This window comes from Entelurus aequoreus, linkage group LG14 (assembly GCF_033978785.1).
Source record: "Entelurus aequoreus isolate RoL-2023_Sb linkage group LG14, RoL_Eaeq_v1.1, whole genome shotgun sequence".
Taxonomy (NCBI): Eukaryota; Metazoa; Chordata; class Actinopteri; order Syngnathiformes; family Syngnathidae; genus Entelurus; species Entelurus aequoreus.
The window spans coordinates 25,734,832-25,759,053 of NC_084744.1; the positions used below are offsets into that span (position 1 = coordinate 25,734,832).

The 24,222-nt window shown below is 41.0% G+C and overlaps 1 protein-coding gene across 1 annotated transcript; it reads right to left on the reverse strand.

Moving 5' to 3' along the window:
* Positions 1-1,138: 1,138 nt before the first annotated feature.
* On the reverse strand, positions 1,139-22,578 carry LOC133664617 (gastrula zinc finger protein XlCGF57.1-like). The gene is made up of 3 exons (XM_062069394.1): positions 22,169-22,578; positions 18,883-19,149; positions 1,139-3,343 (listed from the first exon to the last, which is right to left on the reverse strand). The coding sequence occupies exons 1-3, from the start codon at positions 22,269-22,271 to the stop codon at positions 1,875-1,877; spliced, it is 1,839 nt and encodes a 612-aa protein (XP_061925378.1). The 5' UTR covers positions 22,272-22,578; the 3' UTR covers positions 1,139-1,874.
* Between the last annotated feature and the right edge of the window lie 1,644 nt (positions 22,579-24,222).

The window sequence follows — 24,222 nt, forward strand, 5'->3', positions numbered from 1 at the left end:
AGCCAGCCGCTAATACACCGATCCCACCTACAACTTTCTTCTTTGCAGTCTTCATTGTTCATTAAACAAATTGCAAAAGATTCACCAACACAGATGTCCAGAATACTGTGGAATTTTGCGATGAAAACAGAGCTTTTTTGTATTGGATTGAATGGGGTACCAATACTTCCGGTTCAATGATTGACGTTTATATATCATTGATATATAAACTATCAGACTGCGTGGTCGGTAGTAGTGGGTTTCAGTAGGCCTTTAACGGGATTTCCTCCTTCGGTCCTATTGTCAGGTGCAAACACGTAATGACATCTATTAAACAGACAAGACACAAGGAATCAGGCAGAGACAGAGTTACATTTGGCTCAATGAGGAGAGACGTATTGGACTGTACTTTACAGAAACAACTTACGCTCTAAAGTAACAGTCCGACGTGCTCCAATATTTATTTGGGAGGTCCCTGATTACATCACCAAACCTGCTGCTAGAGGAATGGGGGTAGTAATCAGCAGCTCCAGACACAATATATGATTATACAAAAATGCAAATGGGCTGACACTCATGATATCGCCCTGTCTCTGCTTTGTCTGAGTCACGGCACGCGGTGTTCGGCCTTGGCTTGTCAGCAGGCCGTTCCTGGACACAAACACTGATACGGGACGGCTAGCAATGGATTAGATTACAAGTTGTGCTTTTGCACAAAGACAAAAACACAACTTCAGCATAATTGATAACAACTATAGCAACTGCCCTTAAGCATAAGAGTTGTGTGATAAATTATACAGCATTATTCTAACACCTATGGCCCACACTACATTCTGCAGTCTGGTAGGTGGCAGTATGAATCTTTCAAGTCATGGCTGCAAACTGCCAGTAAGAAGAAGTAGTAATGAAGCTGGTTGCTTGTTTCTCTCGTGAGATCTGACAACATTTTTAAATAGAACAATTGACAGGTTGACAATAACCAAAAAACCAAGGCATCTCCAATACATCTCAACATTACATATATCCTCCAGGCTGAGTTAGTCTAGATAATGAAGTAAACTGGAAACTGCATGTAAGTCATATAAAGAAAACATTTGAAAAATTGACTGTGATAATAAATAGAATATAATACATACCCACAAATATTAACTACATTTATTGTACCCAACTTTAGTTGAAGCATACATTGTTTATTGCATAAAGGTCTGGGGACATACGTATGAAACAATCACACAACAATATTCATATTACACAAGAGAGTAATAAAGACAATTAATAGAATGGATTATAGAGATCCAACAAATGATTCATAAAGTCACACATTTTAAAATTGTATAGAAGACAACTGTTCAAATGATTTATAAAGTAAATAATAATATGCTTCCAGAAGATGTTTCAGATGTGAACCAGTAAATATGAACTAAGGGGGATTTATGAGTACCGGTACTCAAAAGCAAAGGTATGAACACATGTAAAACAAATATGTACATCATATAAAGGAGTTTATCTATGGAATCATCTACAATTAGAAAATAAAATATGTAACACTTCATCATTCAAAAAACATATATAAAACACTAATATGAATAAGTATGAAAGTGAATTATGAATATCTACACATAAAATGTTTATTGTATGTAACATATTTTATGTACTGTTTATTCTCACCTTTACAGTCAAATTGTTATGTTCATTTTAAAGTACACAAATGTGTATATCAACTCATGTACTTGACTGAAATAAAAGCACTAATCTATAAATGTTAGACTCATAATAACAAGATTGTGTTACACACACACGACAATGATGTCACACATGTTATACAGTTATGTGCTGATGTTGTTACAAAGTCAAAGTTAACCAAGTTTTGACAGTTAATTTCAAATCCTGCATCTTCATTTGCTGCTGCTGTTCTCACCAGCACACTTGTGTTTCTTACACTGGTACTTAGAAGAGAATCTTTCACCACACACACTGCAACTCAACACTTTCTCTCCTGTGTGTGTTCTCATGTGTACTGTAAGAGTGTTTGGGTGACCAAAGCTTTTGTTGCAGCTTGAACAGGAGTATGGTTTTTCATCTGAGTGCGTTATCATGTGTGATTTTAATTGCTGTCTTTCTATATAGCTTTTACCACATACTGAACATATAAAAGGTTTTTCACCAGTGTGTGTTCTCATGTGTACTTTTAAACTTCGATTTATTACAAAACTTTTACCACATTCTGAGCAGGGAAAAGTTTTTTCTCCAGTGTGTGTTCTCATGTGTGTTTTGAAATGGTCCCTTCGAGTAAAATCTTTACCGCAGATTGAACATAAAAAAGGTTTTTCTCCATTGTGTATTCTCATGTGTGTTTTGAAATGGTCCCTTCGAGTAAAATCTTTACCGCAGGTTGAACATGCAAAAGGTTTTTCTCCAGTGTGTATTCTCATGTGTGCTCTGAAATGCTCCCTTTGAGTAAAATCTTTACCGCAGATTGAACATGAAAAAGGTTTTTCTCCAGTGTGTGTTCTCATATGTACTTTTAAACTTTGATTTATTACAAAACCTTTACCACATTCTGAGCAGGAAAAAGGTTTCTCTCCAGTGTGTATTCTCATGTGTATTTTTAAATAGTGCCTATGAGTAAAATCTTTACCGCAGATTGAACATGAAAAAGGTTTTTTTCCAGTGTGTATTCTCATGTGTATCTTCAAATGTTGCTTTTGAGTAAAATCTTTACCGCAGATTGAACATAAAAAAGGTTTTTCTCCAGTGTGTGTTCTCATGTGTACTTTCAGCATGTGTTTTAGTCTAAAATCTCTACCACATTCTGAGCAGGAAAAAGGTTTCTCTCCGGTGTGTGTACTCATGTGTCTTTTCAGATTACGATGGTCTTTAAAAGTTTTGTCACAGAGAGAACATGTCAAGCGTGTGTTGTCAGTGTGACATGTCTTATCATCTTTAGAGTCTTCATCATCAGTGTCAGGAGAGTGTGACGTTGTGTCCTCACTATCTGATAGTGGAGCTAAGAGCTTGTCTGCTTGTGATCCTCCACAGTGGTCTCCATCAGCTTCTGTTGTCATGTGTTGTGTTGAGCTGCTGCTCGGAGGCTCCGCCTCTCTCTTCTCCTCACTCTCACCTTTGACCTCATCACCTTCACTCTTCACAATCACATGGAACTCCTCCAACCATTCTTGACTGATGCTGTGTTCCTCCTCTTCCTCTTTAAAATGGGAGGTAAGTGGGTTATTTTCTTCCCTTTGCATTTGCAATGTATGTGGCGCCTCTTCTTCCTCCTTAATGTGGAAGGGCTGTGGCTCCTCCTTGTCCATCCTGAAGCTCCACTTCTGTTGCTCAGAGAGAAGATGTTCTTCACAGACGTCTGCAGGACACAAGAAGACAAACATGCTCGAGAAGAGTCCATCTTTGTTCAGTCACATGTTAGGAGCGATATTGGTAAGATTTTACCAATTCAGATTTCATTTTCAATTCTGCTCTTAAATTCTTCAGGACAACCTAAAATCATCAGCCCGGGTGTTGGGTCTTGGGCGCAGTAGGGTGTTCCAACAGGACAATGACCCCAAACACATGTCAAAAGTGGTAAAGGAATGGCTTAATCAGGCTAGAATTAAGGTTTTAGAATGGCTTTCCCAAAGTCCTGATTTAAACGTGTGGACAATGCTGAAGAAACAAGTCCATGTCAGAAAACCAACACATTTAGCTGAAATGCACTAATTTTATCAAGAGGAGTGGTCAAAAATTCAACAATAAGCTTGTGGATGGCTACCAAAAGCGCCTTATTGCAGTGAAACTTGCCAAGGGACATGTAACCAAATATTAACATTGCTGTATGTATACTTTTGACCCAGCAGATTTGGTCACATTTTCAGTAGACCCATAATAAATTCATAAAAGAACCAAACTTCATGAATGTTTTTTGTGACCAACAAGTATGTGCTCCAATCACTCTATCACAAAACAACAACAGTTGTAAAAATTATTGGAAACTCAAGACAGCCATGACATTATAGGCCTACTGAAATGAAATTTTCTTATTTAAACGGGGATAGCAGATCCATTCTATGTGTCATACTTGATCATTTCGCGATATTGCCATATTTTTGCTGAAAGGATTTAGTAGAGAACATCGACGATAAAGTTTGCAACTTTTGGTCGCTGATAAAAAAAGCCTTGCCTGTACCGGAAGTAGCGTGACGTCACAGGTTGAAAGGCTCCTCACATTTTCCCATTGTTTACACCAGCAGCGAGAGCGATTCGGACCGAGAAAGCGACGATTACCCCATTAATTTGAGCGAGGATGAAAGATTTGTGGATGAGGAACGTGAGAGTGAAGGACTAGAGTGCAGTGCAGGACGTATCTTTTTTTCGCTCTGACCGTAACTTAGGTACAAGCTGGCTCATTGGATTCCACACTTTCTCCTTTTTCTATTGTGGATCACGGATTTGTATTTTAAACCACCTCGGATACATATCCTCTTGAAAATGAGAGTCGAGAACACGAAATGGACATTTACAGTGACTTTTATCTCCACGACAATACATCGGCGAAACACTTTAGCTACGGAGCTAACGTGATAGCATCGGGCTTAACTGCAGATAGAAACAAAAGAAATAAACCCCTGACTGGAAGGATAGACAGAAAATCAACAATACTATTAAACCATGGACATGTAACTACACGGTTAATGCTTTCCAGCCTGGCGAAGCTTAACAATGCTGTTGCTAACGACGCCATTGAAGCTAACTTAGCTACGGGACCTCACAGAGCTATGCTAAAAACATTAGCTATCCACCTACGCCAGCCAGCCCTCATCTGCTCATCAACACCCGTGCTCACCTGCGTTCCAGCGATCGACGGAGCGACGAAGGACCTCACCCAATCACCGATGCGGTCGGCGGCTAGCATCGGATAGCGCGTCTGCTATCCATCTCAAAGTCCTCCTGGTTGTGTTGCTGTAGTCCGCCGCTAATACAGCGATCCCACCTACAGCTTTCTTCTTTGCAGTCTTCATTGTTCATTAAACAAATTGCAAAAGATTCACCAACACAGATGTCCAGAATACTGTGGAATTTTGCGAATAAAACAGAGCTTTTTGTATTGGATCCAATGGTGTCCGAATACTTCCGTTTCAACCATTGACGTCACCCGTATACGTCATCATACATAGACGTTTTCAACCGGAAGTTTCGCGGGAAATTTAAAATTTCACTTTATAAGTTAACCCGGCCGTATTGGCATGTGTTGCAATGTTAAGATTTCATCATTGATATATAAACTATCAGACTGCGTGGTCGGTAGTAGTTGGTTTCAGTAGGCCTTTAAGTTCTTTACAAGTGTATGTAAACTTTTGATCGCGACTGTACATACATACATATAAACCCACACAAACATAGACACTAGGGATGTCACGGTATGAACATTTCTTATCCTGGTTATCATTATTATCGTGGTATTTTCAAATTTGCTCAAAATGTTCTAAAAGTACTTTTTTAAACTAGTTTTTTTTTAAAATAACACATTCAAAAGTATGTACTTTGTAGAAGAAACATTATTGTAGATAACTGTTATATGTACCTCCAGTAGAAATTACATGTGCATATGAAAGCAATATAAGCATTACTAACAAATATGGCAGAAACTAAAAAACATAAATAAATGTGCAAGATGGCACATGATGGCCATAAGATGTAAGTGCACTTTTTGTCCTAGTATACAACAATAGTGTTGATACATGAGAGGTCTAGTCTTACACATATCAGAGAACACCTCTCAACTGTTTGAAAGTTTGCCAATGAAATATGACAGCACTGCAGTGAGGTCCTTTTCCATTTTAAGGAAGGAGCATAAGCAGCTGCTTCTAGAAGACATCAGGTATTGTATGTGTGATGTTGGTAGATGATGATGTTCTGTAAGTGTGGCATCCAACTTGCCCTCTGCACGCCCACTCTGTAAATAAGGAATATGTTATATTTATTAGAAGCTGATTATTATTATAATCATCTGACTGACACACAAACTCTAATGTTAGTCCTGTAAAAACAAAACAAGTTGCAGTGTTTCTGCTAGGATTTGTTTTTAACAATCAATTTAAAAGTAAGATAAAGTAGCTCTGCTACAGTACGTGTCGCTCTCACCGATAGCGTCCAATAACAGTGTTTTTCAACCACTGTGCCGCGGCACACTAGTGTGCCGTGAGATACAGCCTGGTGTGCCGTGGGAGATTATCTAATTTAACCTATTTTGGTTAAAAATATTTTTTGCAAACGAGTAATTATAGTCTGCAAATGATGTGTTGTTGTTGAGTGTCGGTGCTGTCTAGAGCTCGGCAGAGTAACCGTGTAATACTCTTCCATATCAGTAGGTGGCAGCCGGTAGCTAATGGCTTTGTAGATGTCGGAAACAGCGGGAGGCAGTGTGCAGGTAAAAAGGTGTCTAATGCTTAAACCAAAAACAAACAAAAGGTGAGTGCCCCTAAGAAAAGGCATTGAAGCTGAGGGAAGGCTATGCAGAACGAAACTAAAACTGAACTGGATACAAAGTAAACAAAAACAGAATGCTGGACGACAGCAAAGACTTACTGTGTAGCAAAGACGGCGTCCACAATGTACATCCGAACATGAAATGACAATCAACCATGTTCCACAAAGAAGGATAAAAACAACTGAAATATTCTTGATTGCTAAAACAAAGTAGATGAGGGAAATATTGCTCAAACGAAGACATGAAACTGCTACAGGAAAATACCAAAAAAAGAGAGAAAAACACCAAAATAGGAGCGCAAGACAAGAACTAAAACACTACACACAGGAAAACGGCAAAAAACTCCACAAATAAGTCAGGGTGTGATGTGACAGGTGGTGACAGTACACTTACTTTGAGACAAGAGCTATATTGATGCATGCTTGGTTATGCTTTAAAGTCATATCCAACAATTGCGACAACGACTTTTTACTGTCTGCCTCAGCATTTTTTCAATGCAAAAAATGTGCATTGGCTCAAAAAAAGGTTGAAAAACACTACAATAACAAGACACTATAGGCAACACTTAATAAAGTGTAACTAGAAGAATGTTTGACGGACCAACAATGACATGTTCATTTTCAAACACTTTGCATCATGCACTCAGCTACAAGTTGACTTACAGTATTTTCCGCACTATAAGGCGCACCGGATTATAAGGCGCACCTTCAATGAATGGCATATTTCTAAATTTTGTTCATATATAAGGCGCACTGGATTATAAGGCGCACCTATGTCAACAAAACAGTCAGATAGGTCAGTCAAACGTTATTAATAGATTACAAACCAGCGTTCTGACAACTCTGTTCACTCCCGAAATGAATAAACAGCTGATTTACTCGTGTTACGTAAATCAAACGTTAGCGCTATCACAATATAGTAACACTCGAAATAGTGCAGAGCAATAACAATATATCAATAACTCAACGTTGCTCAAACGTTAATGTCACACAACACAACACACAAAATAAACATGTAAAGCTCACTTTATGAAGTTATTCCTCATCCACGAATCCCTCGAATTCTTCTTCTTCAGTGTCCGAATGAAACAGTTGGGCTAATACGGCATCCAAAATGGCCGGCTCCGTCTCGTCGAAGTCGTCATTAATGGAGTGAGTGTCGCTGCTGTTTAGCAGTTCAGTGACAATTCCTGCCTTCCTGAAAACTCCGACCACAGTTGGGACTGAATCAGCCCAGGCATTTATAATCCACTGGCAGATAGTGGCGTATGTCGTCCGGCGCTGTCTCCGTCTTGGTGAACGTGTGTTCGCCTTCTGTCATCCACTGTTCCCACGCAGTTAGCAGTCTAGCTTTGAATGCCCTGTTGACACCAATATCTAGCGGCTGGAGTTCTTTTGTCAAACCACCCGGAATGACGGCGAGTATTGAATTAAGCGCGTAAGCGTGTCTCTTAATGTGATGTCATGAGCTAGGGAATATAACAACTACACTACCCAGCATGCAACGGGAGTGACGAGCATGCGCGTTATGTCGCCATGCCGGCAGTTAGAATGTGGTTATGAGCATGCTGTGAGTAAACGTTGAGAACTCAGCCAACACGCCTCGTCTGCATTATTTATAATTAGACAGACAACACACCTAAAGGCCTACTGAAACCCACTACTACCGACCACGCAGTCTGATAGTTTATATATCAATGATGAAATCTTAACATTGAAACACATGCCAATACGGCCGGGTTAACTTATAAAGTGCAATTTTAAAATTCCCGCTACACTTCCGGTTGAAAAACTCCTTTGGATATGATTTATGCGTGTGACGCCACAAAATCCACGGAAGTGGTTGGACCCCATCGGACCCGATACAAAAACCTCTTGTTTTCTTTGACAAAATTCCACAGTATTCTGGACATCTGTGTTGGTGAATCTTTTGCAATTTGTTTAATGAACAATGGAGGCTGCAAAGAAGAACGTTGTAGGTGGGATCGATCGGTGTCTTAGCGGCTAAGTACAATACTTACAGCAACACAACAAGGACTACTTACCCTGATAGCAGACGCCTAGCCGATGCTTGCCGCCAAACCCACGGATGAAGTCCTTCGTCGCGCCGTTGATCGCTGGAACGCAGGTGAGCACGGCTGTTGATGGGAAGATGAGGGCTGGCTGGCGTAGGTGGAGCGCTAATGTTTTTATCATAGTTCTGTGAGGTCCGGTTGCTAAGTTGTTAAATTAGCCTTAGCGTCGTTAGCAACAGCATTGTTAAGCTTTACCAGGCTGAGAATTTTTAACCGTGTCGTTACATGTACATGGTTTAATAGTATTGTTGATCTTCTGTCTATCCTTCCAGTCAGGGGTTTATTTATTTTGTTTCTATCTTCATTTGAGAACGATGCTATCACATTAGCTTAGTAGCTAAGTGTGTCACCGATGTATTGTCTTGGAGATAAAAGTCACTTTAAATGTCCATTTTGCGTACTCGACTCTCATTTTCAAGAGGATATAGTATCCGAGGTGGTTTAAAATACAAATCCGTGATCCACAATAGAAAAAGGAGAGAGTACATAGTTCTGTGAGGTCCGGTTGCTAAGTTGCTAAATTAGCCTTAGCGTTGTTAGCAACAGCATAGTTAAGCCTGACCAGGCTGAGAATTTTGAAACGTGTAGTTACATGTACATGGTTTAATAGTATTGTTGATCTTCTGTCTATCCTTCCAGTCAGGGGTTTATTTATTTTGTTTCTATCTTCATTTGAGAACGATGCTATCACGTTAGCTCAGTAGCTAAGTGTGTCACCGATGTATTGTCTTGGAGATAAAAGTCACTTTAAATGTCCATTTCGCGTGCTCGACTCTCATTTTCAAGAGGATATAGTATCCGAGGTGGTTTAAAATACAAATCCGTGATCCACAATAGAAAAAGGAGAGTGTGGAATCCAATGAGCCAGCTTGTACCTAAGTTACGGTCAGAGCGAAAAAAGATACGTCCATCACTGCCTCTCAAGTCCATCACTGTAACGTTCCTCATCTACGAATCTTTCATCCTCGCTCAAATTAATGGGGTAATCGTCACTTTCTCGGTCGGAATCTCTCTCGCTCCATTGTAAACAAAGGAAAATTGTGAGGATATTACCTCCTCTGACGTCACCCTACTTCCGGTACAGGCAAGGCTTTTTTTTATCAGCGAGCAAAAGTTGCAAACTTTATCGTCAATTTTCTCTACTAAATCCTTTCAGCAAAAATATGGCAATATCGCAAAATGATCAAGTATGACACAAAGAATGGATCTGCTATTCCCGTTTAAATAAAAAAAAATCATAAGTTGTTTCTGTAAAGTACAGTCCAATACGTCTCTCATTGAGCCAAATGTAACTCTGTCTCTGCCTGATTCCTTGTGTCTTGTCTGTTTAATAGATGTCATTACGTGTTTGCACCTGACAATAGGACCGAAGGAGGAAATCCCGTTAAAGGCCTACTGAAACCCACTACTACCGACCACGCAGTCTGATAGTTTATATATCAATGATGAAATCTTAACATTGCAACACATGCCAATACGGCCGGGTTAACTTATAAAGTGACAATTTAAATTTGCCGCTAAACTTCCGGTTCGAAACGCCTCTGAGGATGACGTATGCGCGTGACGTAGCCCGGCGAACACGGGTATGCCTTCCACATTGAAGCCAATACGAAATAGCTGTTTTCATCTCATTCTGGATGTATTCTGGACATCTGTGTTGGTGAATCTGTTGCAATTATGTTCATTGCATTATGGAGAAAGAAGCTGAGCAAGCAAAGAAGAAGACGTATTTTGCGAAGCAAGTCAGCAGCAACACAACACAGCCGGTGTTTCATTGTTTACATTCCCGAAAGATGCAGTCAAGATCGAAGAACTCGGATAACAGAGACTCTAACCAGGAGGACTTTTGACTTCGATACACAGACGCCTGTAGAGAACTGGGACAACACAGACTCTTACCAGGATTACTTTGATTTGGATGACAAAGACGCAGACGTGCTACCGTGAGTATGCAGCTTTGGCTTCCAAACATTTGATCGCTTGACCGTACGTGCGCGTCACGTACGTAACTTTGTTTAAATATATAAGCTTTATGAACCTTGGGTTAGGTGAACGGTCTTTTGGGCTGAGTGATTGTGTGTGTTGATCAGGTGTTTGAATTGTATTGGCGTGTTCTATGGAGCTAGGAGCTAGCAGAGGAGCTAGGAGCTAGCATAACAAACACGTAGGTGTTTTTATGCAGGATTAAAGGCCTACTGAAACCCACTACTACCGACCACGCAGTCTGATAGTTTATATATCAATGATGAAATGTTAACATTATAACACATGCCAATACGGCCGGGTTAACTTATAAAGTGACATTTTAAATTTGCCGCTAAACTTCCGGTTCGAAACGCCTCTGAGGATGACGTATGCGCGTGACGTAGCCCGGCGAACACGGGTATGCCTTCCACATTGAAGCCAATACGAAAAAGCTCTGTTTTCATTTCATAATTCCACAGTATTCTGGACATCTGTGTTCGTGAATCTGTTTCAATCATGTTCATTGCATTATGAAGAAGGAAGCTGAGCAAGCAAAGAAGAAAGTTGTCGGTGCGAAATGGACGTATTTTTCGAACGTAGTCAGCCACAACAGTACACAGCCGGCGCTTCTTTGTTTACATTCCCGAAAGATGCAGTCAAGATGGAAGAACTCGGATAACAGAGACTCTAACCAGGAGGACATTTGACTTGGATACACAGACGCCTGTAGAGAACTGGGACAACACAGACTCTTACCAGGATTACTTTGATTTGGATGACAAAGACGCAGACGTGCTACTGTGAGTATGCAGCATTGGCTTTTTTTTGCGTATGTACGTAACTTTTTTAAAATATATAAGCTTTATGAACCTTGGGTTAGGTGAACGGTCTTTTGGGCTGAGTGATTGTGTGTGTTGATCATGTGTTTGAATTGTATTGGCGTGTTCTATGGAGCTAGGAGCTAGCAGAGGAGCTAGCATACCACGTACCGTACCTACGTGCGCGTCACGTACGTAACTTTTTAAAAATATATAAGCTTTATGAACCTTGGGTTAGGTGAACGGTCTTTTGGGCTGAGTGATTGTGTGTGTTGATCAGGTGTTTGAATTGTATTGGCGTGTTCTATGGAGCTAGGAGCTAGCAGAGGAGCTAGGAGCTAGCATAACAAACACGCAGGTGTTTTTATGCAGGATTAATTTGTGGCATATTAAATATAAGCCTGGTTGTGTTGTGGCTAATAGAGTATATATATGTCTTGTGTTTATTTACTGTTGTAGTCATTCCCAGCTGAATATCAGGTACCGTGAGTATGCAGCCTTGGCTGCTAAACATTCGATAACTTGACCGTATGTGCGCGTCACGTACGTAACTTTTTAAAAATATATAAGCTTTATGAACCTTGGGTTAGGTAAACGGTCTTTTGGGCTGAGTGATTGTGTGTGTTGATCAGGTGTTTGAATTGTATTGGCGTGTTCTATGGAGCTAGGAGCTAGCAGAGGAGCTAGGAGCTAGCATAACAAACACGCAGGTGTTTTTATGCAGGATTAATTTGTGGCATATTAAATATAAGCCTGGTTGTGTTGTGGCTAATACAGTATATATATGTCTTGTGTTTATTTACTGTTGTAGTCATTCCCAGCTGAATATCAGGTCACCCCCGGCTCTCACAGCATCTTCCCTATCTGAATAGCTTCAACTCCCCACTAGTCCTTCACTTGCACTTTACTCATCCACAAATCTTTCATCCTCGCTCAAATTAATGGGGAAATTGTCGCTTTCTCGGTCCGAATCTCTCTCACTTCATGCGGCCATCATTGTAAACAATAGGGAACTTTGCGTATATGTTCAACTGACTACGTCACGCTACTTCCGGTAGGTGCAAGCCTTTTTTTTATCAGATACCAAAAGTTGCAATCTTTATCGTCGTTGTTCTATACTAAATCCTTTCAGCAAAAATATGGCAATATCGCGAAATGATCAAGTATGACACATAGAATAGATCTGCTATCCCCGTTTAAATAAAAAAAATTCATTTCAGTAGGCCTTTAATTTGTGGCATATTAAATATAAGCCTGGTTGTGTTGTGGCTAATAGAGTATATATATGTCTTGTGTTTATTTACTGTTTTAGTCATTCCCAGCTGAATATCAGGTACCGTGAGTAGCAGCTGCGCTTCCAAACATTTGATCGCTTGCCAGTACGTGCGCGTCACGTACGTTACTTTGTTTAAATATACAAGCTTTATGAACCTTGGGTGAGGTGAACGGTCTTTTGGGCTGAGTGATTGTGTGTGTTGTGCAGGTGTTTGAATTGGATTGGCGGCTTATATGGAGCTAGGAGCTAGGAGCTAGCATAGGAGCTAGGAGCTGGCATAACAAACACTGAGGTGTTTTTATGCAGGATTAATTTGTGGCATATTAAATATAAGCCTGGTTGTGTTGTGGCTAATAGAGTATATATATGTCTTGTGTTTATTTACTGTTGTAGTCATTCGCAGCTGAATATCAGGTCACCCCCGGCTCTCACAGCGTCTTCCCTATCTGAATCGCTTCCACTCCCCACTAGTCCTTCACTTGCACTTTACTCGTCCACAAATCTTTCATCCTCGCTCAAATTAATGGGGAAATTGTCGCTTTCTCGGTCCGAATCTCTCTCACTTCATGCGGCCATCATTGTAAACAATAGGGAACTCTGCGTATATGTTCAATTGACTACGTCACGCTACTTCCGGTAGGGGCAAGCCTTTTTTTTTATCAGATACCAAAAGTTGCGATCTTTATCGTCGTTGTTCTATACTAAATCCTTTCAGCAAAAATATGGCAATATCGCGAAATGATCAAGTATGACACATAGAATAGATCTGCTATCCCCGTTTATATAAAAACATTTCATTTCAGTAGGCCTTTAATAGGAGCCATTTTGGGGTCTTTACATAAACACACAAATGGAAATGAAACGTCACATATCCCAGCATGCACCGCGCGCTTCTTCTTCTTCTACGGGGAAAAAAGATGGCGGCTGTTTACCGTAGTTGCGAGACCTAAACTTTATGAAAATGAATATTAATATTAATCCATATATAAGGCGCACCAGATTTTAAGGCGCACTGTCATCTTTTGAGAAATGTTGTGGTTTTTAGGTGCGCCTTATAGTGCGGAAAATACGGTACCTTGCATTGTATTATTGTGGATGGTGCTTCCGGAGTTGGCTCATCATGTTTGAAGTGTTGCCTTCCTTCGCGGGGACTTTTTTCCTGCATTTTCTGGTGATGGGCTGACTATCTTCAATTATTTTACCCTGAGCACGCTTTACGACTCCAAAATATTTTGACTTTAGATTGTGTCTTTTTACTCTGAGGGCAACATTTCAAGAGTAAGGTCCTTGTGTTGTTTTCCGCCATTACAAACAGCGCTAGTGCACATGCGCCATCTTCGGAGGCGCGCCGCCGCTGCATTTCCAGGCAGTGAGCAATGTCGCCTAAAATGCATTACTAAATGAGGTTTTTGATAATTCAAAATGAAACGGTAGTACCCAATGTCCAGAATTTTACCGCGGTTTATCATAATACCGTTTACCGTTATATCCCTAAAACACACATATATACATATAAACACACATATATATGTATATATGTACATACACATAAAACTGATGTAAGTGTACCACTATTGGTACGCCAAATATTATTTTATTATTAGAGTACAGTGTTTTATTTTCCTATATTCAAACACAATGTTACTGTTCAAACTGTGTGTAATATTACAGTGGCTAAAATATTAAATATACTTGTTAAATAAAGTGTCCTCCTTGTTTTTAATGAATAATTAAGGCCTACTATGCTACTGTATTTTAATGCTGTTCATGATGGTGGTACTTGGTAAAAAAAAAGTTTGACAACTACTGACGAAGTGACATTGGAAACTACATTGGCAGCCACCATTTTGTTATACCAAAACGGCGTCTGCACATACATCACGCTTCCAAGGAGATCTCGTTTTTTCTCTCAAGTTAACAGGAAAAGGAGAAAGCAATATCTGCATCATTTCATTTTTCACAAAATACTTTCCACTGTGTTCGTTAGAAAGTTCCACAACTGTTCACGTTATCCCACGCTTGTGCTACAGCACTCGTCTCATTGTGCAACATGTGAATGTTTGAAGTGGAACTAAATGTGATCTCTTAAAGGGGTACACATTATTTCCAAAGCAGGGCCCCCATCCACATATACAATACTAGAACATATCTGATGAAAAACAAAAATGTTGTTATTTTAATTATAAGTGGGCCATACCACCTATTAAGAGTTGTACGGTATACCGGTATTAGTGTAGTACCGCTAATGAATCATTTTCGGTACTATACCGTCTCAGCCCCGCACCCCCCCGCTCTCGCGTCGAAGTCATGACATTGCTGGTTTACGAGCAGACGAGCATGTTCGGCGGCACACAATCACTGTGTCTGCTTACAAGCAGACACAGTGTGTAGACAGAAAAGGGAGAACGGACGTATTTTGGTGTAAAAAGTAAAGATAAAGGTGAAGTTATAACACTGAAACACCCTCAGGAAGAGATGCTTTAAGACATGGCTAGCTAGCTAGCAGCTGGCTAGCTAGCTAGCAGCTAACGTCCATCCGCCGTCAGCAGTGTTTTAGCGATTCCTAATTCACTAATCCTCGCTTCCATGACGACAAATAAAGTACGTTTCTTACAAGTATCATCCCTGCAGGACGAGGAATAGCTAAACATGCTTCACTACACACCGTAGCTCACCGGCATCAAAATGTAAACAAATGGCACGTATCTAGCCGATACTACTATGATTACGTCGATATTTTTTGGCATCACAACATCCATCCATCTTCCTCCGCTTATCCGAGGTTGGGTCGCGGGGGCAGCAGCCTAAGCAGGGAAGCCCAGATTTTCCTCTCCCCAGCCACTTCGTCCAGCTCCTCCCGGGGGATCCCGAGGCGTTCCCAGGCCAGCCGGGAGACATAGTCTTACCAACGTGTCCTGGGTCTTTTGTTTTTTTAAAATGTATATTATGTTTATAAACTCAGGAAATATGTCCCTGGACACATAAGGACTTTGAATATGACCAATGTATGATCTCAAAGAATAAGTGAGTATTACATTTTAACAGAAGTGTAGATAGAACATGTCAAAAGACAAAGTAAGCAGATATTAATAGTAAATGAACAAGTAGATTAATAATTCATTTTTTACTACTTGTCCATAATAATGTTGACAAAATAATAGAATGATAAATGACACAATATGTTACTGCATATGTCAGCAGACTAATTATTAGCCTTTGTTTGTTTACTTACTACTAAAAGACAAGTTGTCTAGTATGCTCACTATTTTATTTAAGGACTTAACTGCAATAGGAAACATATGTTTAATGTACCCTAAGATTTTTTGTTAAAATAAAGCCAATAATGCCACTTTTGTGGTCCCCTTTATTTAGAAAAGTAGCAAAATAATTTTAGTACCGGTACCAAAATATTGGTATCGTCACAACACTACCACCTATATTTGAATATTATCTATTGGAAATGACTGCTGTCTGATAATCACATTAATAACCAGTGTTGCCGTTAACACACTTTTTATATCTTTTTACGCATAAGTTTGCGCCTCCCTGGGATGCAGAGTTTTTGGTTTTTGTAACCGACCTGCCTTCTCCGGGTCAAAACTCCAGTTTGCTTGTTTTTTTAATTGATTATTGCTTTCCGCCGGTGTTTTGTTTTGTTCATGGTGACGGTGCGCTCTTATCATGCCGTCATTTGAGGACCAGCACGTCAGCGGGAGTAAGCGCGCTGTCACAAAGACAATGTCAGTGTCGTGACTTGGAGAAGATAACCGGGTCAAATTTCCGTCCCCGTTTTTTTTTTTCTCAACAGTGGCTGCTGTTGGCAGGAGCTCTGTGCTCTTATAAATTATAATAAATGATAAATGGGTTATACTTGTATAGCGCTTTTCTACCTTCAAGGTACTCAAAGCGCTTTGACAGTATTTCCACATTCACCCATTCACACACACATTCACACACTGATGGCGGGAGCTGCCATGCAAGGCGCTAACCAGCAGCCATCAGGAGCAAGGGTGAAGTGTCTTGCCCAAGGACACAACGGACGTGACTAGGATGGTAGAAGGTAGGGATTGAACCCCAGTAACCAGCAACCCTCCGATTGCTGGCCCGGCCACTCTACCAACTTCGCCACGCCGTCCTCTTGTGTCATCCTTTTGTGTTCCTGATGCTTCCTTCTTGTTTTCATGTGGGGTTTTTTTGCCTTTTGGTTCGGGACGCTTTGGGACTGTGTGACAAAGGGGGGGCACTTTCGTGACTTCTGCTGTGCTTTTTTTGTGAACTTCTGGATCTGCCTCCCGGGAGCCTTTTGGCCATGGAGACCAGCTTCTGGGTCTCTGCCACACCAGAGTCCGTTTGGAGAGACTGGAGGAGATGCGGATGAAGAGACAGGGCTGCGGAGCTGGTTGCTGAGAGCCGGGACGGACAAGCTTCACACTGAATGAGCAGGTATCGGACACCTCGGTCTCCTTGGACGTATCCTCGCTCATCCACTGGCCGAGAGTTGGTGGGCGGCCGAGGGTGGAGTCGGCTCTCTTGGTTGCTTTGTTGGGTCTGCTCCTGTTTCTGGCCATGCTCCCCCCACCCCAGCAAACAATGGCGTGGAACAACGCAGAGGTCACCACAGTGTATATGTTTTTTGAAGTATTTTTGTTGTTGTTTTACTTTTGTGGCTGTGTAGAAGTAGCTGGTTGCATCAGCTCTGCTCTTTTAATGTCTTTAATGTCCGTTGTGTTCTTTGATGTTTCCCTCTTACACACATGTTTCTGTGTGCTATGCTATGAGGTTTTTGTTTTCTCTTTGGCCTCAGTCTGGACCCCCTCTCCAGGGGCCCAGGCTTAGACTGCGATCCTGTTCTGTCTCCCTGTAATGTTGGCCTGCTCTTGAATGGGATTGTGCTGAAAATCTTAATTTCCCCTCTGGGATTATTAAAGTATTTCTGATTCTGATTGCGATTTTATTGGTCGTCTTCAAAAGTAATGAACATTCCGGTACAATTTCTTAAATTTTGATTCGCCGAAAGTTTTATCAGTCACAAATACTGCCTCAGTTTGCACTCGGACAACTTTACCATGAGGGGCTGTCAAAAGAAAGACTTTAGAAGGACAAGAAACTTTGCTAATTAGTACTAATAAACTAGATTGAGTGAGACATTGCTGGAACGCAAAGAAGTAACTAAATCCAAATAAACGTTGAAATTATTTTTTTAAAGATATCTGGCTTGTATCTTCAGCAGGGATGTAAATCGTTAAGAATTTATCGATATGATATCCTAATCGATACTCCTTATCGATACCAGTATTTATCGGTACTCTTATCGGTACTACATGTAATTTGTGGAAATAAAAAAGTGGAAAAAAGGCATTTTAAAATAGCATTCCTATTAGCACAAGAGGTCGAACACCTCCAACATGATGTTCTGTAACATCTCAGAGCAGGGAAGTATTTTATCAACAGCTTTTTATTTGAAGTCTTAAAGAAGTCAACTATGTGTGCAGTGCAATGAAATGCAGTTATGTCATCTTCTTGTAAAAAACACACACATCAAACTTTTGCGTGTTGTTGCTTCCTTACTTGTCATTATTCAAAGCTGACTTTAATGTGTAGCAGCGGCACCTGAAATCAATGTGACAACGTGTCATAATAACGTCAGTCAGCTGGAACAAAAAATACAAATAGTTGTGTCGTTAGTCCAGAATCTTCACGGTCCTCATGGATGACATAATTAGGAACCAGTACTAAAAAAAAAATGGTACTTGGTATACATCCCTAATCTTCACCACTAAACCTTTAAAATATGTTGACATATGTGCTGCTAAAGGTAAATAAACAGTAGCCATATTGAATGTTTGCCTTCATTTGACCACGTGAGGTAAGGGGGACGGCCTCTAGGTCACATGGTTACAACCCAGCAATTACATTGTTGATGATTTGACCGGGGCGGTATAGCTCGGTTTGTAGAGTAGCCGTGCCAGCAACTTGAGGGTTCCAGGTTCGATCCTCGCTTCCGCCATCCTAGTCACTGCCGTTGTGTCCTAGGGCAAGACACTTTACCCACCTGCTCCCAGTGCCACCCACACTGGTTTAAATGTAACTTAGATATTGGGTTTCACTATGTAAAAGCGCTATATAAATTTAATTCACTTCACTAATTCACACGATTGATGAGCATTGATTTTTAAATGGACGTGTTAAAAAGCTAATATATCGCCATCTTTAGTCATAAATGTGGCCCCCGGATGAACATGTGTCACAAACATTGTATTAGATGATATGTGGATGTTGTGCTTACTTGGACTGTGATGAAGCTGTGAGGACTCAGGTGGTTTGTCTTCATGCTCTTCAGTCTTCAGAGAGATAACAGTCAGTGGAAACTTGGTGAGATCAGCCTCCTCCTGCCCTACAGGACACTCTCCCTCCTCTTCCTCTTTAAAATAGGGGGGCTGTGGATCCTCCTTGTCCCCTTTAAAATGTGAGGGCTGTGGATACTCTGAAGTGAAACTGTCCCCCTGCAGATGAGGGAGACATTCTTCTTGGTGTTCAATCAGCTGATGGATGTCTGTAGGACACAAACAAAACACATTTTAACTCCTACATGCTAAGTATTAAATTGTACATGAAATATAGGGCTGTGGCTATTGGAAGTTTTATTAATCAAGTGTTCTACTGGAAATGTTTTCGATTAATCGAGTAACTGAATAAAACAATGTTGCTTGGCTAAAGACGAATTAAAGCGACTATAAGACATTTCACTTAATAATGAACGGCCAATTGGTTTGAGATGGTATGAGATCAAGATGTCATCTTTAGATCAGGCTTTGTTTTTCGACAATCACTGCCACATTAAAAAGTTAAAGTACCAATGATTGTCACACACACACTAGGTGTGGCGAGATTATTCTCTGCATCTGACCCATCACCCTTGATCACCCCCTGGGAGGTGAGGGGAGCAGTGAGCAGCAGCGGTGGCCGCACTCGGGAATAATTTTTATGGTGATTTAACCCCCAATGCCAACCCTTGATTCTGAGTGCCAAGCAGGGAGATAATGGGTCCCATTTTATAGTCTTTGGTATGACTGGGTCAGGGTTTGAACTCACAACCTACCGATCTCAGGGCAGACACTCTAACCCAGACCTGGGCATTCTGCGGCCCGCGGGCCGCATCCGGCCCTTTGTGCGTCCCTGTCCGGCCCGCGTGAGGCCAATTATAAATTACAAAATAAATTTAAAAAAGTATCTATGTCGAGTGTGCAATACAACGGTGCTGCTTTTGTTTTGAAAATCGTTATTTGTATTACTTCCGTGTGGACGTATGCGTGTGCGTGATTGTGAGTGAATGTGAACAACTGCAATTACAAAATAAAGTTGAAAAAACATCTATGTCCTGCGCGCAATACAACTGTGCTGCTTTTATTTTGAAAAGTATTATTTATGGGCGTGTGTCCGTGTGTAACCTGCGAGTGAAGGTGCACATGCAGCGACAAGTGATGCACGGTTTACACCCGAGACGCCAAAAAGAGAAAAGTTGATGAGGAATGCCGTGTTTTCAACAACACATGAACTGCAAAGCAACGTCCCCTCACCTAAGGTGCGTGCCTGCGCAATTGCGCACTGCTCAAGCGTCCGCTGCGCGCAGCAAGTATATGCCGCGCACCAAATCAAATCCCATCTGAATTCTAAACAAAATAAACATATTTATTCTATGGAATTTTGCAATGCAACTTTGAGTGACAGTGACAACAAGCGGCCCTAATGGTGTTCGTCAACACCGTTCAATTGAACACCGTTCAATTATTGTAACGTCTATCGAGATGCTTCGAGGACAGGAATTATATCGATCACTGTATTGAACAAAACTGTTTATATTCGGACATAACCACACCAAAAACATGAGTAAAACAATTATATCTCGAAAAACTAGTCATTTTCTGCCGTACAAACCAGGCCAAAACCAACTTGTCATCTGTCACCAACACGCATAGCACTAAACCACTGGTGCGTTTATGGCCACACAAAAAGTCGGACAACTCAAACACCACACAAAGTTACACTATGACTCCTCAGTCATACGGATGTCATAGGGACGGCGTGGCGAAATTGGTAGAGTGGCTGTGCCAGCAATCGGAGTGTTGCTGGTTACTGGGGTTCAATTCCCACCTTCTACCTTCCTAGTCACGTCCGTTGTGTCCTTGGGCAAGACACTTCACCCTTTGCCTCTGATGGCTGCTGGTTAGCGCCTTGCATGGCAGCTCCCGCCATCAGTGTGTGAATGTGTGTGTGAATGGGTGAATGTGGAAATACTGTCAAAGCGCTTTGAGTACCTTGAAGGTAGAAAAGCGCTATACAAGTATAACCCATTTATTATTTATTATTATACGTGTGCTTATTTTACTGTCATTTATTATTAATGTTAATTTATTTATATTAGTCATGGAATGCTGTTACACACACTATGTTGAAGTATTACTATTATTATTATTATTATTATTATTATTATTATTTATCTTACGGTATATATCAAAAATAATTGTCCTGGGTATGACTCAAAACTGCATCCGGTGATGAGGCTTCAGTTCGGGAGTTCTGGAGTTTTGGGGAAGGTGGAGTTACCCCTCAGTCATCATTGCTCCCAGGTCCACTCTGACCCGGGGTGGTAGTACCTGTCAGGGTCCCAGCTATGGGTTGAATAGCATTTCAAAGACCTCAACGGTGGAAGTGGCGGAGGATGACACTGCATGTCACAACGGCACTGAAGGCGGATGAAGGCTGCAACAGAGAGTGGTCTCCAGTCGTCATGGATCCATGCCACTGGATCAAGGCCCCTCTCTGCCAAGGACCGTGTGGTGGCTGCAGGCGCATCAGTCTCCCCACGCTAAAAGACGTCACGCGCAGGCGTCCTCCCGAATGGGAATCCATCCATTCTGAGGACAGTCATACTCGACTACGAGTGACTGCCAATGATGATCAAAAATAATATTGAGCAAAATTTAATTGAAATATTGTCGATGTGGCCCTCTAGCAGTGCTCGGGTAGCTCATGCGGCCCCCGGTAAAAATTAATTGCCCACCCCTGCTCTAACCACTAGGCCAGTGAGTAGATCGATGTAGTAGGTGTTGTAGTAGGTTAATGGCTGCACCAATATGAAGGAAATAACAGGTCAGTATAGCTTTTACACACATAAAAATAACTTGTCAAACCTGCCAGCTAGCAGGCTAAGTTTACAGCGTCAGTTGCCACGGTAACTGACTCTGACTTTGTCTTACATCTCTTATTTTTTAGGGTAAAACTCTCGAGCTTTACATACTAAGGAGTTTGCACTTAACCTGCTTTCTGGAATATTCCCCCGGTGACCGTGTGAGTTTTGTGTACACATGTTGATACACTTTGTTACAAACTGAGAGGAACATCAACCTCTCATAAATATTGTGTGTCTGAAACTGTCTCGTTTTTATGAACATGAAACAATCAGTGCATCATCCTCACATGACAATTCATCTTTCTATAGACTATCTATTTAAGAATATTGTTAATAATAAATATAAAGTTAGTAAACATGTGAGAGTAAGAAGTAAACAAACCTGTTCTGTGTAACACAACTTCATGTTTTTGATGTTGTCGCTCCTTCTCCTCTTTTGTTGGACAAAGTTCCTCCTCATACTTTGCTATCGTTCTTTCGCACATTTTCACACCATATCAACACTTTACACTCACACTTGATCTCTGCTTAGCGATGTGTTTTGATCACTTCCGCCTCTCTTTGTTAGCAGCTAACAAGCTAAGCTAATTAGCAAGCTAAGCTAGCTCGAGAAGCAACAAAGTGCGCTCAGACTAATATAACCGGATGCAAACAATTGTTAACGATGTTTACTTTATTTAATAGAGTCTAATAAACGACATATATGTGTACATGGACGCACAGATTAAGAACATTGAACTGTGACGTCTTCACCGTCAGACGCCATCTTGCTTTATCCTCGCCGTGTTTGGTTCGCGCGCAGTGTTGTCAGATCTCGCGAGAGAAAAGAGTAAGCAGCTCTCTCTTCCAGATCTCGCGAGAGAAAGAACTAACCAGCTCTTCTCCTCCCCCCCCCCCCCCGCCCACCCCCAGTACAACTATTTCAACATTCTGAAAATAAAAGTAAACTTGTCCATTTTACATTTTCCAAACAAAGACATACAACTTATTTTTGTAAAAATATTTAAATACCTAAATAATAAATATAACTCGTTTGAGGTGCTCACTTTGAGGTTTGTCACACCGCTGCCTCTCCACCTGGCTGTTATCTACCGCCCCCCTGGACCCTATTCGGACTTCATCAGTGAATTCTCAGAGTTTGTTGCTGATCTAGTGACGCACGCCGACAATATAATCATAATGGGGGACTTTAATATCCATATTGGGGGGACGGCGTGGCGAAGTTGGTAGAGTGGCTGTGCCAGCAATTGGAGTGTTGCTGGTTACTGGGGTTCAATTCCCACCTTCTACCTTCCTAGTCACGTCCGTTGTGTCCTTGGGCAAGACACTTCACCCTTTGCCTCTGATGGCTGCTGGTTAGCGCCTTGCATGGCAGCTCCCGCCATCAGTGTGTGAATGTGTGTGTGAATGGGTAAATGTGGAATTAATGTCAAAGCGCTTTGAGTACCTTGAAGGTAGAAAAGCGCTATACAAGTACAACCCATTTATCATTTTATTATATGAATACCCCATCGGACCCTCCATGCGTGGCGCTCCAGACTATAATTGATAGCTGTGGTCTTACACAAATAATAAATGAACCCACGCATCGCAACGGTAATACGATAGATCTAGTGCTTGTCAGGGGTGTCACCACCTCTAAAGTTACGATACTCCCGTACACTAAAGTAATGTCCGATCATTACCTTATAAAATTCGAAGTTCTGACTCATTGTCAACAAACTAATAATAATAATAATAACTACTATAGCAGCCGCAACATTAATGCTGCCACAACGACGACTCTTACTGACCTACTGCCTTCGGTAATGGCACCATTCCCAAATTATGTGGGCTCTATTGATAACTTCACTAACAACTTTAACAACGCCCTGCGCGACACTATTGATAGTGTAGCACCGCTAAAGCTAAAAAGGGCCCCTAAAAGGCGTACCCCATGGTTTACAGAAGAAACTAAAGCCCAGAAATGATCATGTAGAAAGCTGGAACGCAAATGGCGTGCGACTAAACTTGAGGTTTTCCATCAAGCATGGTGTGATAGTTTAATAACTTATAAACGCATGCTTACCTCAGCTAAAGCTAAATATTACTCAAATCTCATCCACCTCAACAAAAATGATCCTAAATTTTTGTTTAGTACAGTAGCATGGCTAACCCAACAAGGGACTCCTCCCAGTAGCTCCACCCACTCAGCAGATGACTTCATGAATTTCTTTAATAAGAAAAAAAAAGTCATTAGAAAAGAGATTAAAGACAATGCATCTCAGCTACAACTGGGTTCTATTAACACAAATACGACTGTATATACGACGGATACCGCCCTCCAAAATAGTTTCTCTCTCTTTGATGAAATAACATTGGAGGAATTGTCAAAATGTGTAAATGGGACAAAACAAACAACATGTTTACTTGACCCAATTCCTGGGAAACTTATCA

Excerpts from the sequence above, each read along its gene's own strand:
- LOC133664617 (XM_062069394.1), bottom strand. The coding sequence starts at position 22,271 with ATGTGCGAAAGAACGATAGCAAAGTATGAGGAGGAACTTTGTCCAACA. Across the intron at positions 19,150-22,168 it reads AGTTGTGTTACACAGAACAG|ACATCCATCAGCTGATTGAA; the intron begins GTTTGTTTACTT and ends TGTGTCCTACAG. Across the intron at positions 3,344-18,882 it reads ACAGCTTCATCACAGTCCAA|ACGTCTGTGAAGAACATCTT; the intron begins GTAAGCACAACA and ends TGTGTCCTGCAG.